Consider the following 24,198-nt stretch of genomic DNA (forward strand, 5'->3'; position numbering starts at 1 on the left):
GGCCCGCGAAGCCCACCATGCCGCGCCCGGCCCCCGCGCGCCGCCTCCCGGGACTTCTCCTGCTGCTCTGGCCGCTGCTGCTGCTGCTGCTGCTGCTGCCCTCCGCCGCCCCCGACCCCGTGGCCCGCCCGGGCTTCCGGAGGCTGGGGACCCGAGGTCCCGGGGGCAGCCCTGGAAGCCGCCCCTCTCCTGCGGCTCCCGGCGGCGCGCCCGTTTCCGGGGCCAGCGAGCCTGGCCGCGCCCGCGGTGCAGGTACAGGCGGGCGGCGGGAGGGACGGGTGAGCATCGAACGAGAAGCCCCGGGCATCCACCAAGCGCGCTGCATCCCGGCCTCAAGCCGACCGTGGTGCGGGGGAAAGAGGCCCCTCCCGGATGAATCCTGTGGTGGAAACTGAGGTCCAGAGAAGGGGAGGGAGATGCCCAATATCACTCATGTGTCCAGGCTAGAGATGTGGGTCTCCTGAAGCTTTCACTCCAGCAACCTCCCCTGTGATTTGGCCAGGAGCACAGGGCAGCTGGGGAGCGCAGGGGCTGCTGCCCAGCTCCGTCCCAGGCCTGACCTCTCCATTCAGTGAGCAAACCCTTCCTGAGACTCTGCTGTTAGTTCTCCTGGAATCTCTCCATCTCCATCCAATAGCAGGGCGTGATCTTTCCTCTCCTCCCACAGCCCTCAGGCTGCCTCAGACTGGCAGGTAAGGGATGGCGCTGTGAGATAAGGAGGAGATCCGAGGAGCCGCAGGATACCCCACGATCAAGACACTCTGGGTCTTTGGTGAACAATTGTATTTCTCTTTTTGGTTAGCAATTGATTCCTGAAGCAGAGCAAAGCTCATAGTGTAACGAAGCGGGCAGGTCGTCTGACACAACCCCTGACAGCACATGAAGGGAAACTGAGGCATATCAAGTTGAAGGGACTCTGTGAATCAGTGTCAGAGCCCACAATAAAATTCAGGGCTCCAAAATCCCAAGCAAGGTCCCTTTCCACTTCCCCAGCCTACCAACCTCTTAATATGGTTTACATAAGATTGTATCTTCATTTCCAAAAAGCCCAGCTTCAGTCTTGCTAAAGAGAGTCTGTGCCAGGCCATTTCTGGGTATGCAGTCTCATCTGGCCAGCCATGCTGCATGTCTCAGGCCAATTTGAATTGTCTATCCCCTTCTGCATCTTTCTGGATAAGGTGAGAAGGAGCTCAAGGGACTCTTTCCTGACTCAAATACTCAGTCCCCGTATTTGAAGTGGCAGATTTGAAATGGCAAAAGCATTGCTGCTAAGGCAGGAGGTGCCGGGGTCCACAGGGCTAGATTCAGCTGGTGGCTGGTTGCTCCAGGCCGGGAATTGAGGGAAAGCCTTTCTTCTGGAAGTTAATCTTACTCTAGTCCTGACCTGCCTCCCTCTGGGATGGGACTGGAAGAGGAAGGGGAGATTCAGCACCAGGTGGTCATGTCCCCCTAAGCTGGAGTCCGAACCGGATCATGAATGATAACCCCTTAATAAATGCCAGATTCCACCCTGTTCCAAATTCTCTCCTTTTAGCAACAAGAAATTGCTAAGCTTTGCTATGGATTTTTATTTCTAACAGGACTATAAGGACTCGGTGGTATTGTGAGTATGGGAACATTTTAGGAGATTCAGATTCTTTCTCTGTTCTTGGGAATCAAATTGCTGCTATTTAGTAAATGGGAGTGAGATTCAGAAACAACTAATGATTGATGCGGAGTACCAATCAGGAAGGCACCAGATGTTTACAGAATTTTCTGCCATCCTGGTCAAGCCTCAGGTATTAGTTTTCTATGGCTGCTGTAACAAATTACTGTGAATTTAGTGCCTTAAAACAGCACACATTTATTATCTGAGAGTTCTGTGGGTCAGAAGTCTGACGCTGGTCTCACTGGGCTAAGATGAAGGTGTCGCGGGGCTGTGTTCCTTTTGGGAGGCTCTAGGGGAGACGGCATTTCCCTTCCCTTTCCAGCGCATGAAGGCTGCTGAGTTTCTTGGCTTATGGCCTTTTTCTTCCATCTTCAGAGCCAGCTAAAGCAGGTTGAGGCCTTCTCACATTGAGTTACTCGCATTTCTTTCATCTGCCTCCCTCTTCTACTTTATAATTACATTGACTCACTGAATAATCCAGGATAACCTCTGGTGTAGAGCTCTTTGACTTAATCACATCTGCAAAGTCTCTGCTCTTTGCCATGTAAAAGTAACATGTCTCTGGAATTAGGACGTGGACATCTTTGGCGGGGGGGGGCATTATTCTGCATACCACACCCCGAATAGAGGATTCGGTGTGAATAACCAAGTGGAGAAGGAAGGAATCATGCACATTTAGTTATAAGAACATAGCTATGATATTTATAAGGACACCATTTGGGTGTTGGTGAAAGCACTGTCAATTACAGAGTTCATATCTTCATGTTGCCCCCCCTTTTCTTTTTCTAATTATACAAAAATACTTTGACCCATCTCCAGGAAAGATTTTCAACATAATTCTTCTTCCTAGCTCTAGATCTATGGGACTTTCCAGGAATGAAGTAAAATTCTGGAGTTTTTTTTTTTTTTTTAAATATTTGAAGAGATTTATTCTGAGACAAACATGAGTGACCACGGTCCGTGACACAGCCCTCAAGAGGTCCTGAGTACATGTGCCCAAGGTGGTCAGGGTGCAGCTTGTTTTTATACAATTTAAGGAGGCATGAGACATCAATCAAACACATTTAAGAAATACATTAGTTTGGTCCTAAAAGGTGGGACAACTCAAAGCCAGTGGTGGTGGGGGGCTTCCAGGCTGTAAGTAAGTTTAAACATTTTCTGGTTGATAATTGGTTGCGTTTGTCTAAAGACCCGGGATCCATAGAAAGGAAATGTTCAGGTTAAGATAAAAGACTGTAGAGACCAACGTTCTTTTGAAGTTTTATAGTGGCTACCCTTAGAGACAATAGATGACAAATGTTTCCTATTCAGTTCTTTACAAAAATTATTATTATTTTACTTTTAGTTCTGGGATACGTGTGCAGAATGTGCAGGTTTGTTACATAGGGATACATGTGCGCTGGTGGTTTGCTGCACCTATCAACCCATCATCTAGGTTTTAAGCCCCACATAGATTAGGTATTTGTCCTAATGCTCTCCCTCCTCTTGCCCCCCACCCCCTGACAGGCCCCAGTGTGTGATGTTCCCCTCCCTATGTCCATGTGTTCTCATTGTTCAACTCCCACTTATGAGTGAGAACATGTGGTGTCTGGTTTTCTGTTCCTGTGATAGTTTGCTGAGAATGATGGCTTCCAGCTTCATCCATGTCCCTGCAAAGGACATGAGCTCATTCTTTTTTATGGCTGCTGGAGTTGTTGTTTTTTCTTTTTAAAGAAAGAATTTTAATTCCTTTTTTTTTTTTTTTTTTTGGCATTTAGAGAGTGGGTCTCATTCTATCGTCCAGGCTGGAGTGCAGTGGTGTGATTGTGGCTCACTGCAGCCTTGACTCTCTAGCTTTAAGCGATCCTTCTGCCGCAGCCCCCTAAGTAGCTGGGACTACAGGTCCTGTAGTCCTGGCTAATTTTTAAACTTTTTGTAGAGATGAGGTCTCCCCATGTTGCCCAGGCTGGTCTAGAACTCTGGAGCTCAAGTGATCCTTCTCCCTCGGCCTCTCGAAGTGTTGGGATTACAGGCATGAGCCACTGCGCCTGGGTTTAATTCCTTTTGACTTAACTAAATGCATGACATACAGCATATTTCAGGGCGGTGACTCAAAGTCAACAAGCAGGATGTTTACTGAATACCTGAGAGAATGTTGATTTTTGTGGAGGAAAATGTTGCCTCAGAGAGAGGTAACTGGGATTCAGTAGCAAGCCCCCAGGGACTGGGAGTCAGGAAACCTGGAGTCCAATCCATGCTCTACCACTTTCTAGTTCTCACACCTCCTTGAACCTCAGGTTTCTCACCTGTAAAATGAATATAAAAACCACCTCTGCACCTCCAGCTTCACAGGGTTGATGTGTTGGTAACTTGTGATTCCTAAAGTGTTACTGAAAGGAAGATTTTATTTTTGTTAATTAAATACCTCCAAGCAGCAGGCTAAAAACAAGAAGATAATTTTCTGCTTTTAAAAGAAAACTAGACAGAGACATAAGGTAGGCTGTTCCAGGTAAGGCTTTAATTTTTTTCTATAAACTGCTTAGTCTAGGCATTAATTTTGAATCACCTTTTTTTCCTACTCACTAAGTAAATTACCTTCCTAGAGTAGCATCAACTTCTGCCTCCTTATTAGGAAAGTAAAGAGCCTTGAGTGACACTTCATGCCCCAAGACCTCATTTCCATTTAGGGCTGCATGCGTGTAATGCCTGTGTGCATGTAATGCCTGTATGCACGTTGCATGTGTGTTGGGTGAGAAGGAGGAATGGCTTGAAAAAGAAGTTTAGGGCTGGGCACAGTGGCTCACACCTATAATCCCAGCACTTTGGGAGGCCGAGGTGGGAGGATCACCTGAGGTTGGTAGTTTGAGCCCAGCCTGGCCAACATGGTGAAGCCCCGTCTCTATGAAAAATACAAAAATTAGCTGGGTGTAGTGGTGCACACCTGTAGTCCCAGCTACTCATGAGGCTGAGGCAGGAGAATTGCTTGAACCCAGGAGGCGGTGGTTGCCGTGAGCCAAGATCGCACCACCGCACTCCAGCCTGGGTGACAGAGTGAGACTGCATCTCAAAAAAAAGAAAAAGAAGTTTAATAATTGGCTTTTTTTCTTGTCTCATCCTGACTTGTGGATTTGATTTTTGTATTGAGGAGAGAGGGTGTGCAAACAGGGGTTGGGGGAAACAGGAAAGAATGGGAAAGAATAGATGAACACTAAAATGTACTGTGATACTAAACTGTCAGGTATTTTGTGTAGAAAAGAGGTAAGTTCTTTGAAGGTGGGAAATCTGGCTTATGTGCTTTTGTAGCTCCAGGGCTTCATACATGTAGGCCCTCAAAAAATGTTTTTGGTGAATGAATAAGTCAAAGAGAGATGACCAAGAGAGTTTGATGGGGCAGTAGGGTAGATACCAGATCACAATCCCTGCTTCTTACGAGACATGCTCACGAAGCTGGACGCTCACTAAACAGATACAAGATTAAGTTGGCATCCCTCTTTCTACTTTTTTTTTTTTTTTTTGAGATGAAATCTTGCTCTTATTGCCCAGGCTGGAGTGCAATGGCGGGATCTCAGCTCACTGCAACCTCCACCTCCTGGGTTCAAGCGATTCTCCTGCCTCAGCCTCCCGAGTAGCTGGGATTACAGGCACCTGCCACTACGCCCCACTAATTTTTGTATTTTTAGTAGAGACAGGGTTTCACCAAGTTGGCCAGGCTGGTCTCGAACTCCTGACCTCAGGTGATCCTCCCACCTCGGCCTCCCACAGTGCTGGGATTACAGGCATGAGCCATCGCGCCCAGGCCCCTCTTTCTACTTACTTTTTTTTTTTTTTTGAGATGGAATCTCACTCTGTTGCCCAGGCTGGAGTGCAGTGGCGCAATCTCAGCTCACTGCAAGCTCCGCCTGCCAGGTTCACGCCATTCTCCTGCCTCAGTGTCCCAAGTAGCTGGGACTACAGGCGCTTGCTACCACGCCCGGCTAATTTTTTGTATTTTTAGTAGAGATGGGGTTTCACCGTGATGGTCTCAATCTCCTGACCTCATGATCTGCCCGCCTTGGCCTCCCAAAGTGCTGGGATTACGGGCGTGAGCCACCACGCCCGGCTCTACTTTTAATTAGTTCAGGGCTCCAGTGAGCCCCCAAATTCACTAAATAGGAATGATGGCCAGATGGAGGGAGGATTCAGGGATACTCTGGAGCAGTTTTCACCCCCTTGGAAGTGGAGTAAAAGAGGGGGGCCACCAGAAGAGCCCCTGAGTGCCTTCCTCAGACTACCATTGCCTGAGGCCTGGGCACAGTGGTTGGCAATGAGGCTGTCCCTGAGGGCCCAAGGCCTTTTACATGGTTCAGGGATACATTGTCCAATTGCTCCAGATAGCCAAGGTGCTTAAGAAACGTCTAGAATCCATTAATTCCCAGGAATCATGAGGGCCCTTGGGAGCAAAAGCTTAAGCAGAGGGATGAGGTTCTAAGTGCAATTTCAGGATTCAGCCAGGCTGCAGGTGAGGTATTTGGGGAAACTTCACACCTCTAGGTGAATTCTCACTAGGGAATTCTGAAGTCCTTGGTGCTTTCAACACCCCGATGGTCTTGGGGAAGGTCGCAGGCAGTGGTGATGTTGGGGTCAGGAGATGCTGCCTTGCCTGGCCTCCTGGAACCCAGAGTTTTCTGGAAGTGAGGATTATCACATTTCTAACTGTGGTCTGATCATTTCTTGGTCTTTTGCAGGTGTTTGCAAGAGCAGACCCTTGGACCTAGTGTTTATCATTGATAGTTCTCGTAGCGTACGGCCCCTGGAATTCACCAAAGTGAAAACTTTTGTCTCCCGGATAATCGACACTCTGGACATTGGGCCAGCTGACACGCGGGTGGCAGTGGTGAACTATGCTAGCACTGTGAAGATCGAGTTCCAACTCCAGACCTACACAGATAAGCAGTCCCTGAAGCAGGCTGTGGGTCGAATCACACCCTTGTCAACAGGAACCATGTCAGGCCTAGCCATCCAGACAGCAATGGACGAAATCTTCACAGTGGAGGCAGGGGCTCGAGGGCCCTCTTCTAACATCCCTAAAGTGGCCATTATTGTGACAGATGGGAGGCCCCAGGACCAGGTGAATGAGGTGGCGGCTCGGGCCCAAGCATCTGGTATTGAGCTCTATGCTGTGGGCGTGGACCGGGCAGACATGGAGTCCCTCAAGATGATGGCCAGTGAGCCCCTAGAGGAGCATGTTTTCTACGTGGAGACCTATGGGGTCATTGAGAAACTTTCCTCTAGATTCCAGGAAACCTTCTGTGGTAAGTTGGTCAGTCTTTGCTTCCAACCAGAAAGGATGTTATATTCAGACATTATGTACCCAGAGAAAAGAGTATTATTCTCTTTTTTTTTGGTGGAAATTTAATGAAAAACTTAAATATATCCAATGCGTGTGTGTGTGTGCATGCACGTGCGTCCGTGCATGTGTGCGACCAACCTAAACACACTCTATTGGTTTAGGAATATAGAGCTGCATTATATGGAACTTGGTTTGCTCATAAAATCTTCATGTTTGTGTTAGAACTGTGAAGGTCTGCAAATATCCAGGATAAATGACCCTGCTGTTCCCTGTCAGGGTCAGGAAAAACAAAACTCAAGATGCCTCTCCTGTCCCCTCTGCCCCACCACTACATTTTTTTCCCCTGATACATATTTTTTTAGTTTTACCATCTCTAGATCTAACAGGACTCTGTTTGTTCTCCCGCAGAAGACAGGGAGCAGCGTCTGTCCTTGGGAGAGTCAGCAGGCCTCTATTCCAACGTCACCGTCAGCCCGAGCATGCATTTAGTGAATGCTCTGGTTTTCAGACTGGGCTGTTTATCTGATTACTCTTTGTTGAGGAACAGGATTCAGAGACCAGGCAGATTAGGGTTTCAGCTCACTTGAAAGAAAGCAAGATGATCTTAAAAAATCATTCTGTTAACTCTGCTACTCCTTCCATCCTTTAGGATGGAATTTGAATAAGAACATGCTAATTTTATTGGAATTTTTAGCATGAATTGACCAAATCTAGGACTACAGATCCATTCAATGCTGGAGTTTATTTTTAGTCACTGATCAGAATTATGATCTGTGGGACTTATGGTTTATTTTTTTATCATCTGGAGATAATCTTTTGATGCCTCTATATGAATATCCAAGCAGTTGTGGACCAATTTCTAGTTCAGGTGAATTTTTAAACATAGATACCTTTTTGCAATATAATTTATTTCACACTTATTTATTCAGCATGCATTTATTGATCTCTGATGATACAAAGATAAAGGTAATCCCTCTATACCATTAACTAACATTCTGGGGATGGGGGTGAGACAAACAAATGAACCAATAATTAATTACAATTATAAATTTCAAGGAGACTTTTAATCTAAGTTAATATGAAACCCAGCCATCAATGGTTTGTCAGGAAAAGGGAGATGAAGTCTTGCTCTGGGGCAACGTTTGGCCTCATTGCAGTCAGACTTGGCTGGGATCCCCTTGTCTTTCCTGTCCCAGGACACTGGGCTTTCACAAGCCATCACTGGCTTTGGTGGCATCTACTTGGCATTCGTTGGCTTCCAAAAAGAAAGTGGCTTTCTTTCTCCCAGGAAATCACCCTCCCACTCCGTGCTTGTGGGTGAGAGCCTTCCCATCAGCATGCTGGTCTGTGGCAAAGTTGGGTTTCAAAGCTAGCACCTGGGGTTGGGCTTCGAAGGCTGTAAAGTAACAAGTGGTGAGTGGCAATCTTTTCCTTCTGGTACAAAAGACCTGCTTGTTCTGGGGGAAAAAATGTCCTGTCTATGGAAAAAAGACTGAGTGGCAGCTTGTTGTAGTCAACGGGTTGGAAAGATCATTCCATGAAAAGGCCCTTCTTGGGAAAATATTAGCCTTGTCTTGTTGCCAAGGGCAGTGGAGGTTGGGTTACCTGCCACAGGAGGGCCAGCCTCCTCCAACAGGCCTCCTTGGTTTCTCAGAAATGACTTAATTCATTGATTCATCTTTCAAAAGAGGTCACTAGGAAAAAAATATCCAATGAGATATAAATGGCTCCAGGAGCAATAAGATGGAGATGTAGTTTAGCTAATGTAATCTCATTTATTTTGTTCTTTTCTTTTTACCTGTTTGTATTAGCATATGAGTTCACTATGGATTTAGCATATGGATGACTTCACTCACCTTACATATTCAGAAGACAGTTACCCGAACTGTCCTCTACCATTTGCATGTTCAAATATGTACCACTGCCCACCTGTGAGTTCGTTCTAGGCTTAGACCCATACTTGTGTGAGAATTCTGTTTAGACATAGGCTATAGAACCTTGGAAATCAGATTCTGGCTACAATGGGACAACTAGCTCGCGTCATTTCAGTCTGTGCATTTATTGTTCTCCCATTTCTTGTGGTGGGGAAGCACAAATCTTTTTTTCATGGGGAGGTGGATAAGCCTGGCCTATGTAAGTGTTTGGCTTCAGCTCCAAACTCCAAATTCCCTTTCTCCCTTGAGAAAGTCTATATAGCAAGATGTGTACTTTTAAATTAGCAACATTTCTAGTTTAGGAGTAGCATTGCTAATAAGCCAGAGGCAGAAAACAAATAACCATTTTTTATAGTGAAGTAAAGATAGACTTGGAAAGGAGCCTGGAGAGCAATGTCTATTGACATGGGAGAAGGTATCTGAGATATTTCCTAAGTGTCAGTGCTGACTGTTGTAAACTTCCTCTCACAGCGCTGGACCCCTGTGTGCTTGGAACACACCAGTGCCAGCACGTCTGCATCAGTGACGGGGAAGGCAAGCACCACTGTGAGTGTAGCCAAGGATACACCCTGAATGCCGACAAGAAAACGTGTTCAGGTGAGGCCTGTGTAGGGGGCCGTGACTGAATCAAATACTTGGGAACCTATGCTCCAGGTTTTGGACTGGCCTTGTGCTTTGACTCTCTGACCCCTTTTTACCTAACTGCCTTTTGGCTGGTTTACTGGTGTTCATCAGCAGTTTTCCCTGAAAAGGAGCTTAGGGAGAAAAGTGAAATGATACATAAATCAGCTTATTTCCATACTTCGTAAGTTTTAAATAAAATCGTAGGAGAAAAGGCTACTAAGAAAGAGGTCCAGGCTGAGTGCAGTAGCTCATGCCTATAATTCCCACATTTTGGGAGGCTGAGATGGTAGGATAGTTTGAGGCTAATTCGAGATTAGCCTGGACAACATAGTGAGACCCCATCTCTACAAAAAATAATTAAAAAAAAAAAAGCCAGGTGTGGTGGTGCACGCCTGTAGTCCCGGTTACTTGGGAGGCTGAGGTGGGAGGATTGTTTGAGACCAGGAGGTCGAGGCTGCAGTGAGCTATGATAATGCCTCTGCTGCACTGCCACACAGGGAGACCTTGTTTCAGAAAACAAGACACACACACACACAAAGGAAAAGAAACGGGTCCAAGATTCTTAGTCCTTTTGAGGATTTGAAAATTTTCCTGGATTTTATTTAATTACATGCAAGCTACCCTCTTCCTCTCTAGTCATAGATGCTCATGGAATCTAGAAGTAGCAAAGAAGTTAGAGGGGTACTCACTGGTCTGGTACATAGATAATACATGGAGTCAATGAGGAATGGGAATTAGATTTTTTTTGTTTTGTTTTTAATCCTAGAAAAAAGTTTTTGGGAGGAAGAAAGCTTAGAGATAACTTAATTTTATAGATAATGAAATTGAGATGGACAGAAGGGAAAAAACTTACCCATGTCACAGGGTCTCTTTAGTGAAAGAGCCAAGACCGGAGGGTTGGTTCCCAACTCCCAGCTGCCCCTCCCTTGTTTCATTAGCTCTGTGTGTGTGTGTATAACTGTAAGTGGCGTGGCCCACAATTATTTATTTCTGCCATGCTCTGCATGCATTTACATTTGTCTCAATCATCTTTTGATAGCTCTTGATAAGTGTGCTCTTAACACCCATGGATGTGAGCACATCTGTGTGAACGACAGAAGTGGCTCTTACCATTGTGAGTGCTATGAAGGTTATACCTTGAATGAAGACAGGAAAACTTGTTCAGGTAAGTGAGGCAGGAGTCTTTACTAATGCTACTTAGCTATCTGCCTACCTACCCAGTGATAGAAGGGCAGGTCACATTGACTGGGAAGTTGGTGTGTTTTCCTCTCTTGTCACCTTGAGCTTTTCCCATTTTTAAGTCTTATCCAAAACGTTAGAAATGGTAACATGTATGTATCTCGGCCCAAATATATAAATATGTTGCTCATTTCCTTCTCTGTAGCCAACCTGAACAATCCTTCCCAAATGCTACAGACAATTCAGTAGGTTGAAATCACATAACAACTCACAAGTTACTTGTTGCTTACAAAGGGAAAGACAGTAACTTTATAGTGGAGAAACTGGCAGACATCACCTTAACCAAGTGATCAAAGTTAACATCATCAGTGATGACACGTAGTGACATCATGTATGACCTGACATGCTGTGCTCAATACTGTGGACACAACAGCACACCTGTAATATTCTTGCTAAAAATTCAGGATTATGAGGAAAGATTAGAAAAACCCAACCTGAGAGACATTCTCAGTTCACAAAATAGTTTTCCAGTACTTCTCCGAAACGTGAAAGTCGTAAAAGACAAAGAAAGACTTAGGAAGTGTCCCAGATTGGAGAGGACGAAGGAGATGTGAAACTGAATGCAATGTGGAATCCTGGATTGGATCCTGGACCAGAAAAAGGACATTAATGGCAACATTTGAATAAAGTCTGTAGATTAGTAAATCATATTGTATCAGTGTTAATTTCTGGTTTGATAATCATACTATGGTTATGTAAATAACTGTTTGGGGAAACAGGGTGAAGTACAGGAATTTTTTGCACTGTTTTTGCAACTTTTTCATAAATGTGAAATTATCTCAGATGAAAAGTTTAAAAGTAAAAAATAGTTTAAAAATATATCAGTACAGAGGAAAGTGCATTGAATGAAAATGTGTGTCTTGAGTTTTTATGCTGCTCTGAATCAATTGGTCTCCCTTGTGCTCCTTTCCCTCATTTAAAAAACAGGAGAGGGTTGAACTACAATTTCTTCAAACTCTAATTCTATGTTTTTCTGAATCTAATGTAATTAGCCACACAACTGTTGGTATCCCGCTGAGTTCGGATAAGTACAATAAGCCTAAAAGGAATGCTAGAAAGTATTTATGAGATACTTAGGTTATAAAAACTCAATACTGATGATTTTGAAAAGCAATTGTGGAAGGTCAGAGAATAATTATTGTATGTGCAGGATTTCACTTAACTTGGTTAACTTCTAGTTAGAAAAAAACAGTGCCAATGGTTTTGAATAGTTTCCAGTAAGTTTTCCTCATATGTTTCCAGCTGCAAATAAGGTTTCTATCCATGGGTAATAAAATACTCTTCCACTTTCTATTTCTTTTCTCCTGACTTTTTGTTTCACAGCTCAAGATAAATGTGCTTTGGGTACCCATGGGTGTCAGCACATTTGTGTGAATGACAGAACAGGGTCCCATCATTGTGAATGCTATGAGGGCTACACTCTGAACGCAGATAACAAAACATGTTCAGGTAAGATCCACTCAAAAAATTCTTTCATACTTGGGTCTTTCACAGTGAAACCAACTTGCAACTCACCAGCAAAGAGGTTTTTAAAGGTAACTTAATAATCAAGGTTCAGACATTCTATCACACTTTTAGATGAAGGCACACATTGCTCAGAGGGTGGTGAGCTCACTGGAGCAAACATAGATTACTTCAGAAAATTACTGGGAAATAGGTAGGGAGTGGGGGATATGAGAAAAGCTAACTGAATGTACGGTCCTTATCCAGGAAAATTTTATAGCTCTGTATACTGAAGACTTTTAAGCAAAGAGGAAACTTTAGTGGAAGTCAGTTGGACAGTAACTATTTGGTGTGATAGGATGAACTGATCTTTTTCCAATTAAAACTTGGCCTGGAACTTTTCTGTAGTGTTAATCTTAAAGCTGGATGATTTTAGTAAAGAAGACTTTGTGAATGCCTGAATTAGACCCACACAGATCTTCCAGTAAGTTTGAGGCCAGTCACTCCCTGGCAGTTTCTAGACGATCAATCATCGGTGAAACTCAGCCTTATACGTTGGCCAATGAGCCCAGGCCAGTGCTGTTAATCCTCATTAATTTGATTTAAACTTACTGGCAGGACAGGTGGCATTTATAAATGTAAAAACACTCCTGAGAGAAATTCCAAGCTCTTAAGGTGCTGTTTAGCTTTGGCATATTGAATGTGTTTTAGATTTGATATACATTTTCCTCTCCCTTGAGGAGATACAGACTTCATCAAGATAGACAAAGGGAAATGGCATGTAACCCAGTGTCTTTTTTTTTTTTAAAGGGAAACCAATAAAAAAATACTGGGCACCTACTTTGTTCCCAGTATGGCACTAAGCATTGGGAGCATATAAAGAAGCCTAAGTTTCTGCCTCTGAGCAAGTTAAGCCTGGGTGAACAGAAAGCCAGCTCCTTATGAAAGCAGAGACTGAGCCAGGGAGAGGGACTGATGGAAACGAAGGGCTGTAGAGGCTGGGGAGGTGGGCATCTGCGAAGGGCTGGTGGTGGGCCTTGAAGGAGGGTGAAGGTTTCAATGGAGACAAGTGGAAAGTGGCACTGGCGGGGGACTGGCTTGAGCTGATTTGTTCAGGGCAGGATGACTAAGAAAGTTGGGGTGGAGAGAATTCACCTATGGCTGCACTTCTCAAACTAGTGACAAGTGTCCCAGTTGGTACTTTAAGCTGCCAGGAACATTAAAGACTGGGAAAAAAAACCAAAAACAAATTTCCATTTAAACTAACAGATAGTATGGAATAAAGTCAAGCAATTTATTTTTTAAAAAAACATAAAGAAAATTTTCAATTAAGGCAGACAACACTCCCAGATGCCAGTATCCCATATTCTTCAATGCCTACTGTAGGCCATGCAGGATTCTAGGCATTTTAGCTACAATAATGTACCTTAATACTCACAGCAACGTTAGGATGAAACTGATTAAGTAACTTGCCCATGGTTACTCCGCTAGCAAGTAGCAGACCCAGGGTTTGAACCCAGGTACTTGCTCTAGTGGTTACATAGGCTCTTAACCACTAAGCCATACTGTCTTAGTGTACAAAGCACAGGACAGTGAAGAGGGACAGAAGAGAAAGACATACTAGTGGGAAAGTTAGTTTTATATATAAATAAATAAATAAATATATATATATATATTTTATTTTATTTTATTTTATTTTTTTCTTCTCTTTTTTGAGATAGAGTCTCACTCTGTCACCCAGGCTGGAGTGCGGTGGTGTGATCTTGGCTCATACAGCCTCTACCTCCTGGGCTCAAGTGATTCTCCCACCTCAGCCTCCTGAGTAGCTAGGACTACAGGCACATGCCACCACACCTGGCTAATTTTTGTATTTTTTGTAGAGATGGGGTTTTGACATTTTGTCCAAGCTTGTCTTGAACACCTAAGCTCAAGCAATACACCTGCCTTGGCTTCCCAAAGTGCTGGGATTACAGGTATGAGCCACTGTGCCTGGCCTATTTATATATTTTAAAGTAATAGTGAATACTGCTATAAAGCTGGGGAACATCCCATGGATCAGATCCCTTCTAATGGTCTGCTTTTCCCTTGCTAGTGGTAGGAAGGCTTGTAAATTAAATGTGGAGCCCCAAATAAGGGCCAGGGGCTGAAAGCATGTCCATTTGCTACCTGTAGAGTGGGTACTAAGCTGGAATGAGGGGAAAAAAATGAAACACCCTGCTATAAGGCATTTTGCTGAAAAAAAAAATCTAAATTGTAGCACTGAAAGGGAATAGCCATATTAAGGTTGGAAAGGCACTTTATGTATAGATTATATAGCGTCTCGCATTTCGCACAAAGCTATTCTGTAGGCATTAGTGAGCCACAAAAGGTTCTGTGCATGAAATGACATTTAAGAGGAAAATTAGAGGGAAATAAACTATTTTGGTTCCTGCAATGGCAGAGGAGGAACCTATGTCTTCCAGGAAGGCTTTCTGGGTTTTAAAGGAGAATTGCTATTTTATTTGTCCTAGGCCAGTCTGAACATGGGATGAGTATGGCCTTTGCTCTGCTCTCCACTCAAATTTGGGCAAACTGAATTTGTCCCTGAAATGTTATTTGTCATAGATAGTAAGTACTTCACTCTCTAATCATACACATCATCATTATTACTAACCCTGTATCATTTCCCCATCTGTGCTTGTGTGTGTGTGCGTGTGTCTCCAGGTCAATGTTTTCTGTTCCACTTTGTAAGCTATGAAGGCAGGCACTTGGTCAATACAGTGCTTTTTGTGCAGCATCAAACTTAGCTCCATGTATGATTAGGTCCCTAAAACATTACTTTTGGTGATGATGATGATGATCCACGAGTAGCTGGGGATGCTAGAAGCATTGGTAGTCATCGGGAAAGGCTGGAGGTAAGTTCTGGAATATAGTTAAGACTCAGTGCCGCCCAATGCTGTGGGTAGAAAAAAAGGAAAGGTACCCTTTGATATCTGTGAGAGATATAAAGGAAAGGAGTGTGTGTGATGTGAGGCCAAAGAGATGAGAAGTATGGGAAGAGAAAACAGACTTGCTCCTGCAGCATGGGGCCTATTGCTGACTACTGACTACTACTACATTCTCAGCACTTGTGGGGACCAAAGGGAAGCTTCTCCTCTCAAACATTTGTGTTTACCTTTCTATTTAATGTGTGAATATTTTCTTTCCTGCACCGTGTGCGGTCAGTCCGTGACAAGTGTGCCCTAGGCTCTCATGGTTGCCAGCACATTTGTGTGAGTGATGGGGCCGCATCCTACCACTGTGATTGCTATCCTGGCTACACCTTAAATGAGGATAAGAAAACATGTTCAGGTGAGGATCAGCCCTTTAAGGCTATTTCCTTTGGTAGGAAAATTTTTCAGGAGCAAGCTTTTTTCTTTCTGTCTAAGACACAGTTGTGATTCTTTCTCCCTGTCAGAATTCTCCAGTGGCTCCCACTGGTCTACAGAATAAAACAATGATACCCCTATACCAGGCAGCCTACCCTCCATGATCTGTTTCTGTCTTCTTTTTCACATGTTTTCTTAATAATTAAACTCTCTGCCTAAGTCTGAATTTTTTTTATTGTGGTAAAATACACATAAAATTTACCATTTCAATTATTTTCAAGTTTATAGTTCAGTGGCATTAAGTACATTTACATTATTGGGCAACAACCACCAGTATCCATCACCAGAAATTTTTTATCATCCCAAAATAAAACTCTGTACCGATGAAACAATAACTGCCCATCACCCGCTCCCCTCAGCCCATGGTAACTACTTCTCTCATCCTGGCTTTGAACACTTTTCTACTACATTTGCCCCCAGATTCACTGCTTCTTCCCGCATCCTGGTCCAGCCACAGTGGGCTGTTTGATGGTCCAGGAGCATGCCCTGCACTCACTCATTTCCACCCTCCCCTCAATGCTTTTGCTTGTCAGAATTTGCTTGCCAACATTTGGTTTTGTTGAATTAAATTTTTGCCAATCCAGTGGATGCTTTTTTCATTTCCTGGTTACTAATGAGGTAAGGCATCTTTTCCTGGGGAGTACTGCCATTTTAACAGTCTTTCACTCCATTAACATGGTATGTCTTTTATTTCATTTTACTTTATTTTATTTTAGGTCTTCTTTAATTTCTTTCAAAATTGTTTTGTAGTTTTCAGTGTACAAGTCTTGTACTTTTAAAAATATTTATTCCTAACTATTTTATTCCTTCTGGTGCTATTATAAGCACCATTTCTCCACTTCTCAACTTTCAATTTTGCTACAACCCAGGTTTGAGAAATGGAGTTTCAGATCCATTTCTCAACTTTCAATTTTTCTACAATCCAGGTTTACAATTTTCTGTGAAGTGTTTTAATTAGACTATCCCACTGAGCCCATGCCCTGCTAGAGCTTAGAGACTATCAGGCAAGACAGACATTGAACAAGTATTATATATACCCATCTTATGGGTACAGGGATAATGGACATGTAGTTGATATTCAATAGATACTTTCTGGTTTATTGACTGATTAACTAAGATGGGATTTGGACTGGCTGTCCCTAAAAGGTTCAATAGGATTTAGACAGGTGGATAGATGATAGATTCTATTTAATGAATTTATGATCTCCCATCCCTATATTGGATCTTTGTAAAATGTTAAGAGTAAAAATGTTGCAGCAAAGGACCATTTCCTGTCCTCAGGCAATAGAATTACTCCATTGGAAGATGATACACCAGTCTTCAGACCTGGGAAGTTACTCTTATTTCTATTCACAACTTTAGGAGGAGCCCTGATACTGAATAGGAATAGCTGCCTGACTGAATTCCATAAAGAAACAGGAGTTACTTTTATCACCTCTCATATTTGGTTAAATGTCAATACAAACCTGAATTTTCAGTTCCAAAGTATTTATTGGTAAGAACTAGGACTCTTACTTCAAGCCATTAAATAGAGTAACAGTCCTCTAGAGGAAATCAGGACTTAACCTAGTTTTTATCCTTTTTTTTGTTTGTTTTTTGAGATGGCGTTTCACTGTCACCCAGGCTGGAGTGCAGTGGTGCGATCTCAGCTCACTGCAACCTCTGCCTCCCGGGTTCAAGCAATTCTCCTGCCTCAGTCTCCCGAGTAGCTGGGATTACAGGCGTGTGCCACCACGCCCAGCTAATTTTTGTGTTTTTATTAGAGACGGGGTTTCACTATGTTGTCCAGGCTGGTCTGGAACTCCTGACCTCAAGCGTTCCGCCCACCTTGGCCTCCCAAAGTGCTGGGAATACAGGTGTGAGCCACCGCGCCTGGCCCTAGTTTTCATCTTTGATATATTTTGGCCATACAAATAGAGGACTATTGTCCTAGTTTTATTTTTATTTATTTATTTTTAAGAGACAGGGTCTTACTCTGTTACCCAGGCTGGAGTGCAGTAGTGTGATCATGGCTCACTGTAGCCTTGAACTCCTGGGCTCAAGTGATCCTCCTGCCTCAGCCTCTCGAGTAGCTAGGATTACAGGTGTGTGCCACTATGCCTGGCTAACTATTTTACTTTCTTGTAGAGACACGGCCTTGCTTTGTTGCCCAGGGTCGTCTTGAACTCCTGGCCTCAAGTGATCCTTCTGCCTCAGCCTCCAGAACTGCTGGCATTATAGGAATAAGGCACTGCACCAGGCCCACTTTCCTTTCTTAATTACACAGTATCACATGAACACTGTCTCATTTCTATATCCCTGGCCTCCCCCTGTACCAACCATGTTTTTCTAAATTTACTTTATATCATGAATAATTTCTGGCAATCACAAAAGTACAGAGAATAAAATAAGGAACCCTCACTTAAGCATCACTCAGCTTTGACAATTTTAAACATTTTTCCCAATGTCTCCTAAGATGAATTTTTCTGTGATAAGTATTTTCTCGTCTTTTTGTTTGTTCATCTATCCCTTTACCTCTTGGAAAATGCACTTAGGTAAGTCTTAACGGTGGAAATATTCAACCGTGGATTTCCTGATTTGTTATGATTCCTATATAGCTATTCCTAGATAGTATATTTGTGTACTGTCGTTGTCTTCAGCCATTGAGGAAGCACGAAGACTCATTTCCACTGAAGATGCTTGTGGATGTGAAGCTACACTGGCATTCCAGGACAAGGTCAGCTCGTATCTTCAAAGACTGAACACTAAACATATCCTTTCTGGAAGGTTTTCTGCTTCTGCCTGGAGCCAACCAAGGCACTACAATCGAGCCAAACACTTTAAGACATTCCACAGGCAAGTGACTTATTTGTTAGGTTTTAATATGAGCAGTGGTAATACACAACTTTAAAAAATTTAGAGTTCTTTTCTAATGGTTTAATAGACTGTTTCACCCATTCAATATTTACATATAAAAGCTGCCTATTTTGTCCCCTAGTGCTTTTCCATAACTGTATATGCTCCTAATGATGCTCTTACATAACAGATGGAACATTTATGCTAATGATTCCTTAATATGGCTTTCTTAGTTCAGAATCTGAACATGTACAAAGCAAGTCAGCTGATTAATGGGGTGTGATATCTCAGATTACACACAGTTGTACCCTTTGACTAGCCAAGTGGTCAAAAAGCAGATTTTAAAATGTAACATGATACAATCTCAGAAACTTTCAAAATCAGTTCTTTCTCCAAAGGAGTAACTCGGGAAAAGTTTCTCAGAACAGTTCAAGTTAACAACTCTGTTCCTATGTACCCCAGAGGAGTGGAATTCAGATTGTGGTAGGTACAATCTAGGCGTATGCAGAGACTTTTAAGGGAGGTACAGATAATTGGAAAGAATCAATTTCCAAATCCTTCACTTGCTTAAGACACTACTTGGAATCAGTTGGCATTTTCTTTTCTCGTCTCTCATTTCCGTATCACCATTCTCCTAACTTTACACAAGAAAGGCATACTTCTCATTTACCCTAGATCTACTAAGGTGCATTTCTTAGAAAAGCAGAATCTTGAGAGAGCCAAACAAAGGGACAATCCAACTATCCCTTTAATCAAGACTTCATAAACACTGCTTCCCCCATCCCTCACACTAAGATGCTATTCCAATTAAATTTTATATGAACAAAAACATCTGAAGACCACTGCAGTGGTCTACTTTTATTGTGCTCTCTGAAGAACAGGATTTTTGACTTTTAGACTGAATTCAACTTTTGGTGAGAAAACAGTTTTGCTCTTTTTTTCACTTATCATAGGACATAATTATTTTATCTTGTGAAGGGTTTGAAAGTGTGTTTATATTTTCTAATGTGTAAAAATAAATGGTTGGCCTTAACAACTTGCCACTTGATGACATGTTGGAGAAGTTGAAAGTAAATGAATACGGACAAATACATCGTTAAATTGCTCCAATTTCTCACCTGGAAATGTGGACAGCTTGGTATACTTAATATTCATGCATTCTTTTGCACACCTGTTGTTGCCAATGTTCCTGCTAATAATTTGCCATTACCTGTATTAATGCTTGAATATTACTGGATAAATTGTATGAAGATCTTCTGGAGAATCAGCATGATTTTTCCAAGGAAATAAATATGCAGATACTTATTAAGAGCAAACTTTAGTGTCTCTAAGTTATGACTGTGAAATGATTGGTAGGAAATAGAATGAAAAGTTTAGTGTTTCTTTATCTACTAATTGAGCCATTTAATTTTTAAATGTTTATATTAGATAACCATATTCACGATAGAAACTTTAGGTCTAGTTTCTTTTGATAGTATTTATAATATAAATCAATCTTATTACTGAGAGTGCAAATTGTACAAGGTATTTACACATACAACTTCATATAACTGAGATGAATGTAATTTTGAACTGTTTAACACTTTTTGTTTTTTGCTTATTTTGTTGGAGTATTGTTGAAGATGTGATCAATAGATTGTAATACACATATCTAAAAATAGTTAACACAGATCAAGTGAACATTACATTGCCATTTTTAATTCATTCTGGTCTTTGAAAGAAATGTACTACTAAAGAGCACTAGTTGTGAATTTAGGGTGTTAAACTTTTTACCAAGTACAAAAAATCCCAAATTGACTTTATTATTTTGCTTCAGGATGCAAGTGATAAAGTTATATATTTATAAAATTGCTATAAATCAACAAAATCTAATGTTGTCTTTTTAATGTTAGTGATCCGCCTGCCTCAGCCTCCCAAAGTGCTAGGATTACAGGCGTGAAAGTCTAACTTTTTTTTACTTATATATTTGATACATATAATTATTTTGGCTTTGAAACTTGCAACTTTGAGAACAAAACAGTCCTTTAAATTTTGCACTGCTCAATTCTGTTTTTCGTTTGTATTGTCTTTAATATAATAAAAGTATTACCTTTACATATTATCATGTCTATTTTTTGATGACTCATCAATTTTGTCTATTAAAGATATTTCTTTAAATTATACTGAATTAACAGTTATTTTGATATTCAACAGTTTCTTATCAAAAGACAGAAGTTTGATACTCCTCCTATAGTTTAATCTCACACTCTTGAGGCTAAAGTGTAAGTTCAGGTTCAAAAGAAAGGCTTCAATATAAAATTATCTAAATTTGGATAAAATAATGATGAGCTTTACTTTAATATAAGCTCCTGTAAAGCAAATATATCCTACAGATGTAAATATAAAATATAAACTTTAAGGAACAAAAACTAAATATACCAAGGAAACATATAAAGCATCTCTTTTCAAAAATTTTGAAAGGGTATGACATAGAGTTACAGTAGTGTTTTCCAGACTTGTTTGAGCCCAAAATCAGTAATACATATTAATATACCACAGAGAAATGGTGGTATAGAAGGAATAAATGAGAGTTCATGTGCAAGAAGGGAAAGATATTTAAAGAGAGGTGAGTTTTCAAGTGTCACCATTAGTAACTAGCTTCAACTAATCATGTCTTGACCAGTTTATTGGAAACTCCTGGGTTAGATAATACTAATTTGTCTCACGCGTCCAGCATAGGGAGCCTATGGACAGGGGCCAATGTATCTTAGACACACAAACAATGGAAAACAAACGTATTATCTGAATGGGATTGGGTTAAGTTTGGAAAGAATTCCTCATGGAGACTGATTTGTGCTGGTTTGGCCAGGCACAACTGGCCTGTTAAGAGGGTAGGACCATCACGGAATATATGAAGTGGCTTGGGAAGCAGAGCCGGATGGAATGTTGCCCCGCAGAAAGCACATTGGCTTACTTGAGGTGGGGGCTCCCTAGTAAAAACATTTAGGACTGAGGGAAGATCTGATTTTGGATGGAGTTTAGATTTGCTAGAAAAGGCACTAGAGACTATTGTCAATTCTATAATAGGTTGTGCTGGGTGAGACAAATCACCCAGGTCAAAGGATTGGAGGATTTTTATTTTATTTTATTTTATTTTTGTCTGAGATGGGAAAAGACTCCAAGTGGGGAAATTAACTACTGATGCATAAATTACATGCTAGATTATGGTAAAAGGGAAAACCAGAAATAAAAACATGGGTGAGACCAAATAATTTCATGAGAGTGGTTCTACTTGGATATCTGCCCTATGCCTTAGACTTTGAGGCTTTGTAACTCTCAGGCATTCAAAAAGGACAAAGGAGAATGAAGAAAGAAATAAGGTAAGAAAAAGAAGAGAATATGTAACAGTCGACTCTTGACGAGAAAACACCAAACGCTCAAATATTTGTAAAATGGGGGGCTATGCCCCAATAGCAATTGTACGCTGTAATTACCCAACGTTTATAGAAATTCCTTTAAAAGGACCCTCGGGGTTGCGGTAATAATTAAACTGTTAAAAAATGTCAAAACAAGCGGAATAAACAAAATCTTCTATTCCTAAATTGCTCTAGAGGTTCTCCAATCCCCAAAGACACAGAGAAGGGTTGTAAGATCTCAGTACGCACATTTACACTTTTCACCTGGCCCGTGGCGCCAGCCTATCAAATACAGTAAATGGCTTTTCCCTTTCAAGAATGTTGGAACTTTGGAACTTACAAAATACTAAATAATTTGCCCTCATTCGAACGGGCGCCTCTCCTCTTAGGTTTATAGTAATGCCACCTGAGGCGCGGCTCCATCGCGATCATCAGAGGTGTGGCGGGAGGGAGGGCGGCAGTGACCACGAGACGGGGCGCAGAGGGCGAGCGCACGGCTGGCAGTGACAGGTCGCGACCCAGCTCCTTGCAGAGAGCAGAAAGGCCCAGACGCCAGGGAACAGGACTAGCCCAGCTACCACCTCGCGCCCCGCGCCCACAAACCCATCGACGTCCGCGCAAGCGCACTACGCCGGTGCCCGGTGCGAGGGCGTCACCGGAAGTGTCCCGCGGCGCCCCGGATGCGACCGGGCAACGGCGGTTGCCAGGGCGACGGGAGCTTTCCGGAGCTGCTGGTACTCCCGATTGGAGACGTAGAACCGTTACTTGTCGAGGGCCTTAGCGGCCGCCGTGACCCTCTCGGGGATCCCACGATGTTCTTCTACCTGAGCAAGAAAGTGAGTTTCCTGAGGGGCGTCCTCGTTTCTCCGCCATTCCCGCAGCCTGCGGCGATTCCCGCTGCCTTCCCGAGAAGCCAGGCTCCTTCACCCGGTCCTGATCGTGGCTTCGCCATTCCGCAGCCATCCTTCCCGCCGTGTCCAGCCTCCGACCTCTTCCTGCGGTTCCCAGAGCCCCAGACAGTCTTTGGCCGAGCTTGCTGCCCTCTCGCAGCACTCTCCCCTTCCTGCCCCTGGCTAGGTCCTTTGGGTGGCTCGAGGATAAGTCGCCACGTGCTACCCTATCTTTCCTCCTCCACTTGTTGCTGATCCATGTGATTTAAACTCTTTGGATCACCACGAGCCATTGGGCAGGAGAAAAGAAATAACAATAGGATAGCCTAAGTTGTAGGTAAAAAGGAAGAGGGACTGGTAGTATGGATTTATACCCTCTCCCCGTCCTCCCTTTAAAAAATCCATCCGGTGAGACTCTGGCGTTGGCTTCCTCCGCAGTCACTATCCTTCTCTTTTGTGCATTTCTTTCCCTCTTTCCCAAATGCTAGAGCCCGGGTCAGTTCAGGGGACCATGCCCATTTTCACAACAGCTCATTTTTTTTCCTGCAAGGCCGTCCGTTTTTCTTCTTGGAAGATTTTCTTCAGCCTTCATCTCCTGCAGACTTACTTCCCAACTCCTTCGTGAAAAGTTGCTAGTGCGACTGTGGTTGCTTTTTCAGATTTCCATTCCCGATAACGTGAAGCTGCAGTGTGTATCCTGGAACAAGGAACAAGGGTTCATAGCATGCGGTGGTGAAGATGGATTACTGAAAGTTTTGAAATTAGAGACGCAGACAGGTAAATGAGTGCAAGCCCACATGTTTGGTAGTAAATTGGCTAATGTTATTTGTTCAGTGCGATTTACTCATGTTATCTGTCAATATGCAGTTCTGATTATTTTAAAGGGAAAACTACCTAAACATTTTATGGTGTTTTTCTGGAGTATATTTGCAATAAAGTTCAGAGAATGTTGAATGTAAACATCAGATGGTTTTTGCTGAGTTATTAATGGAAAATGAAAAATAATGAAGAATGAAAATAAGTCACTGTGTTATGCTATGTCTAATTATTGTACTATATTATTAGGAGTCTAATAGAAATCCTGTGAGTCAACATTTCAGTAAGAAAATCTGGCAGATTGTTTACAGGTCTGTGTCATCCTTTCTGCTTATCAGATGCATTAATTGTTATTCACCTAGTGTCCAAGAACAGAAAATGGGGTACGTTTTACATTTCTATTAGTAGGTCTCTTGTCTTTGCAGCTTGATTTCTTTATCTAGTTCTCTGGAATCACAGCAAACAGCTTCCCACTTCTTTAGCCCCCCTAGTGCCTCACTAGATTGAAGATCTAGATAAGGCAATTGGAGTTAAATCTCAGCTCTTCCACAAGACTACTGAATGACTTTCAACAAGTAGCTGAGGATCTTACTACTTTAGTTTGGTCTTCCATAAAATGAAAATGTAGGGGGTTAAACTGCATTACATTTTTGGATTCC

At 42.5% G+C, this 24,198-nt stretch overlaps 2 protein-coding genes across 4 annotated transcripts in view; both read left to right on the top strand.

Moving 5' to 3' along the window:
- MATN3 (matrilin 3) lies at positions 1-19,833 on the top strand. Its single transcript, XM_054474993.2, has 8 exons — positions 1-252; positions 6,352-6,918; positions 9,362-9,487; positions 10,554-10,679; positions 12,077-12,202; positions 15,401-15,526; positions 18,243-18,353; positions 19,483-19,833. The coding sequence occupies exons 1-8, from the start codon at positions 18-20 to the stop codon at positions 19,536-19,538; spliced, it is 1,473 nt and encodes a 490-aa protein (XP_054330968.1). The 5' UTR covers positions 1-17; the 3' UTR covers positions 19,539-19,833.
- A 2,651-nt stretch (positions 19,834-22,484) lies between these two features.
- The window catches only part of WDR35 (WD repeat domain 35), an 81,125-nt gene continuing 79,411 nt past the window's right edge, over positions 22,485-24,198 (top strand). For 2 of the 3 annotated variants that reach the window (XR_010123135.1, XM_054474992.2), the window contains exons 1-2: positions 22,513-22,669; positions 23,383-23,500. Coding sequence is in view for 2 of the 3 variants with exons in the window: in XM_054474992.2 (XP_054330967.1) it covers positions 22,514-22,669; positions 23,383-23,500 (274 nt within the window). In the remaining variant the exon portion in view is untranslated. Of the gene's footprint in view, positions 22,670-23,382; positions 23,501-24,198 lie in introns of all 3 variants that reach the window. The other variant, XM_054474991.2, reaches the window with a different exon arrangement.

Source organism: Pongo pygmaeus, chromosome 12 (genome assembly GCF_028885625.2).
Source record: "Pongo pygmaeus isolate AG05252 chromosome 12, NHGRI_mPonPyg2-v2.0_pri, whole genome shotgun sequence".
In the NCBI taxonomy this organism is placed as follows: Eukaryota; Metazoa; Chordata; class Mammalia; order Primates; family Hominidae; genus Pongo; species Pongo pygmaeus.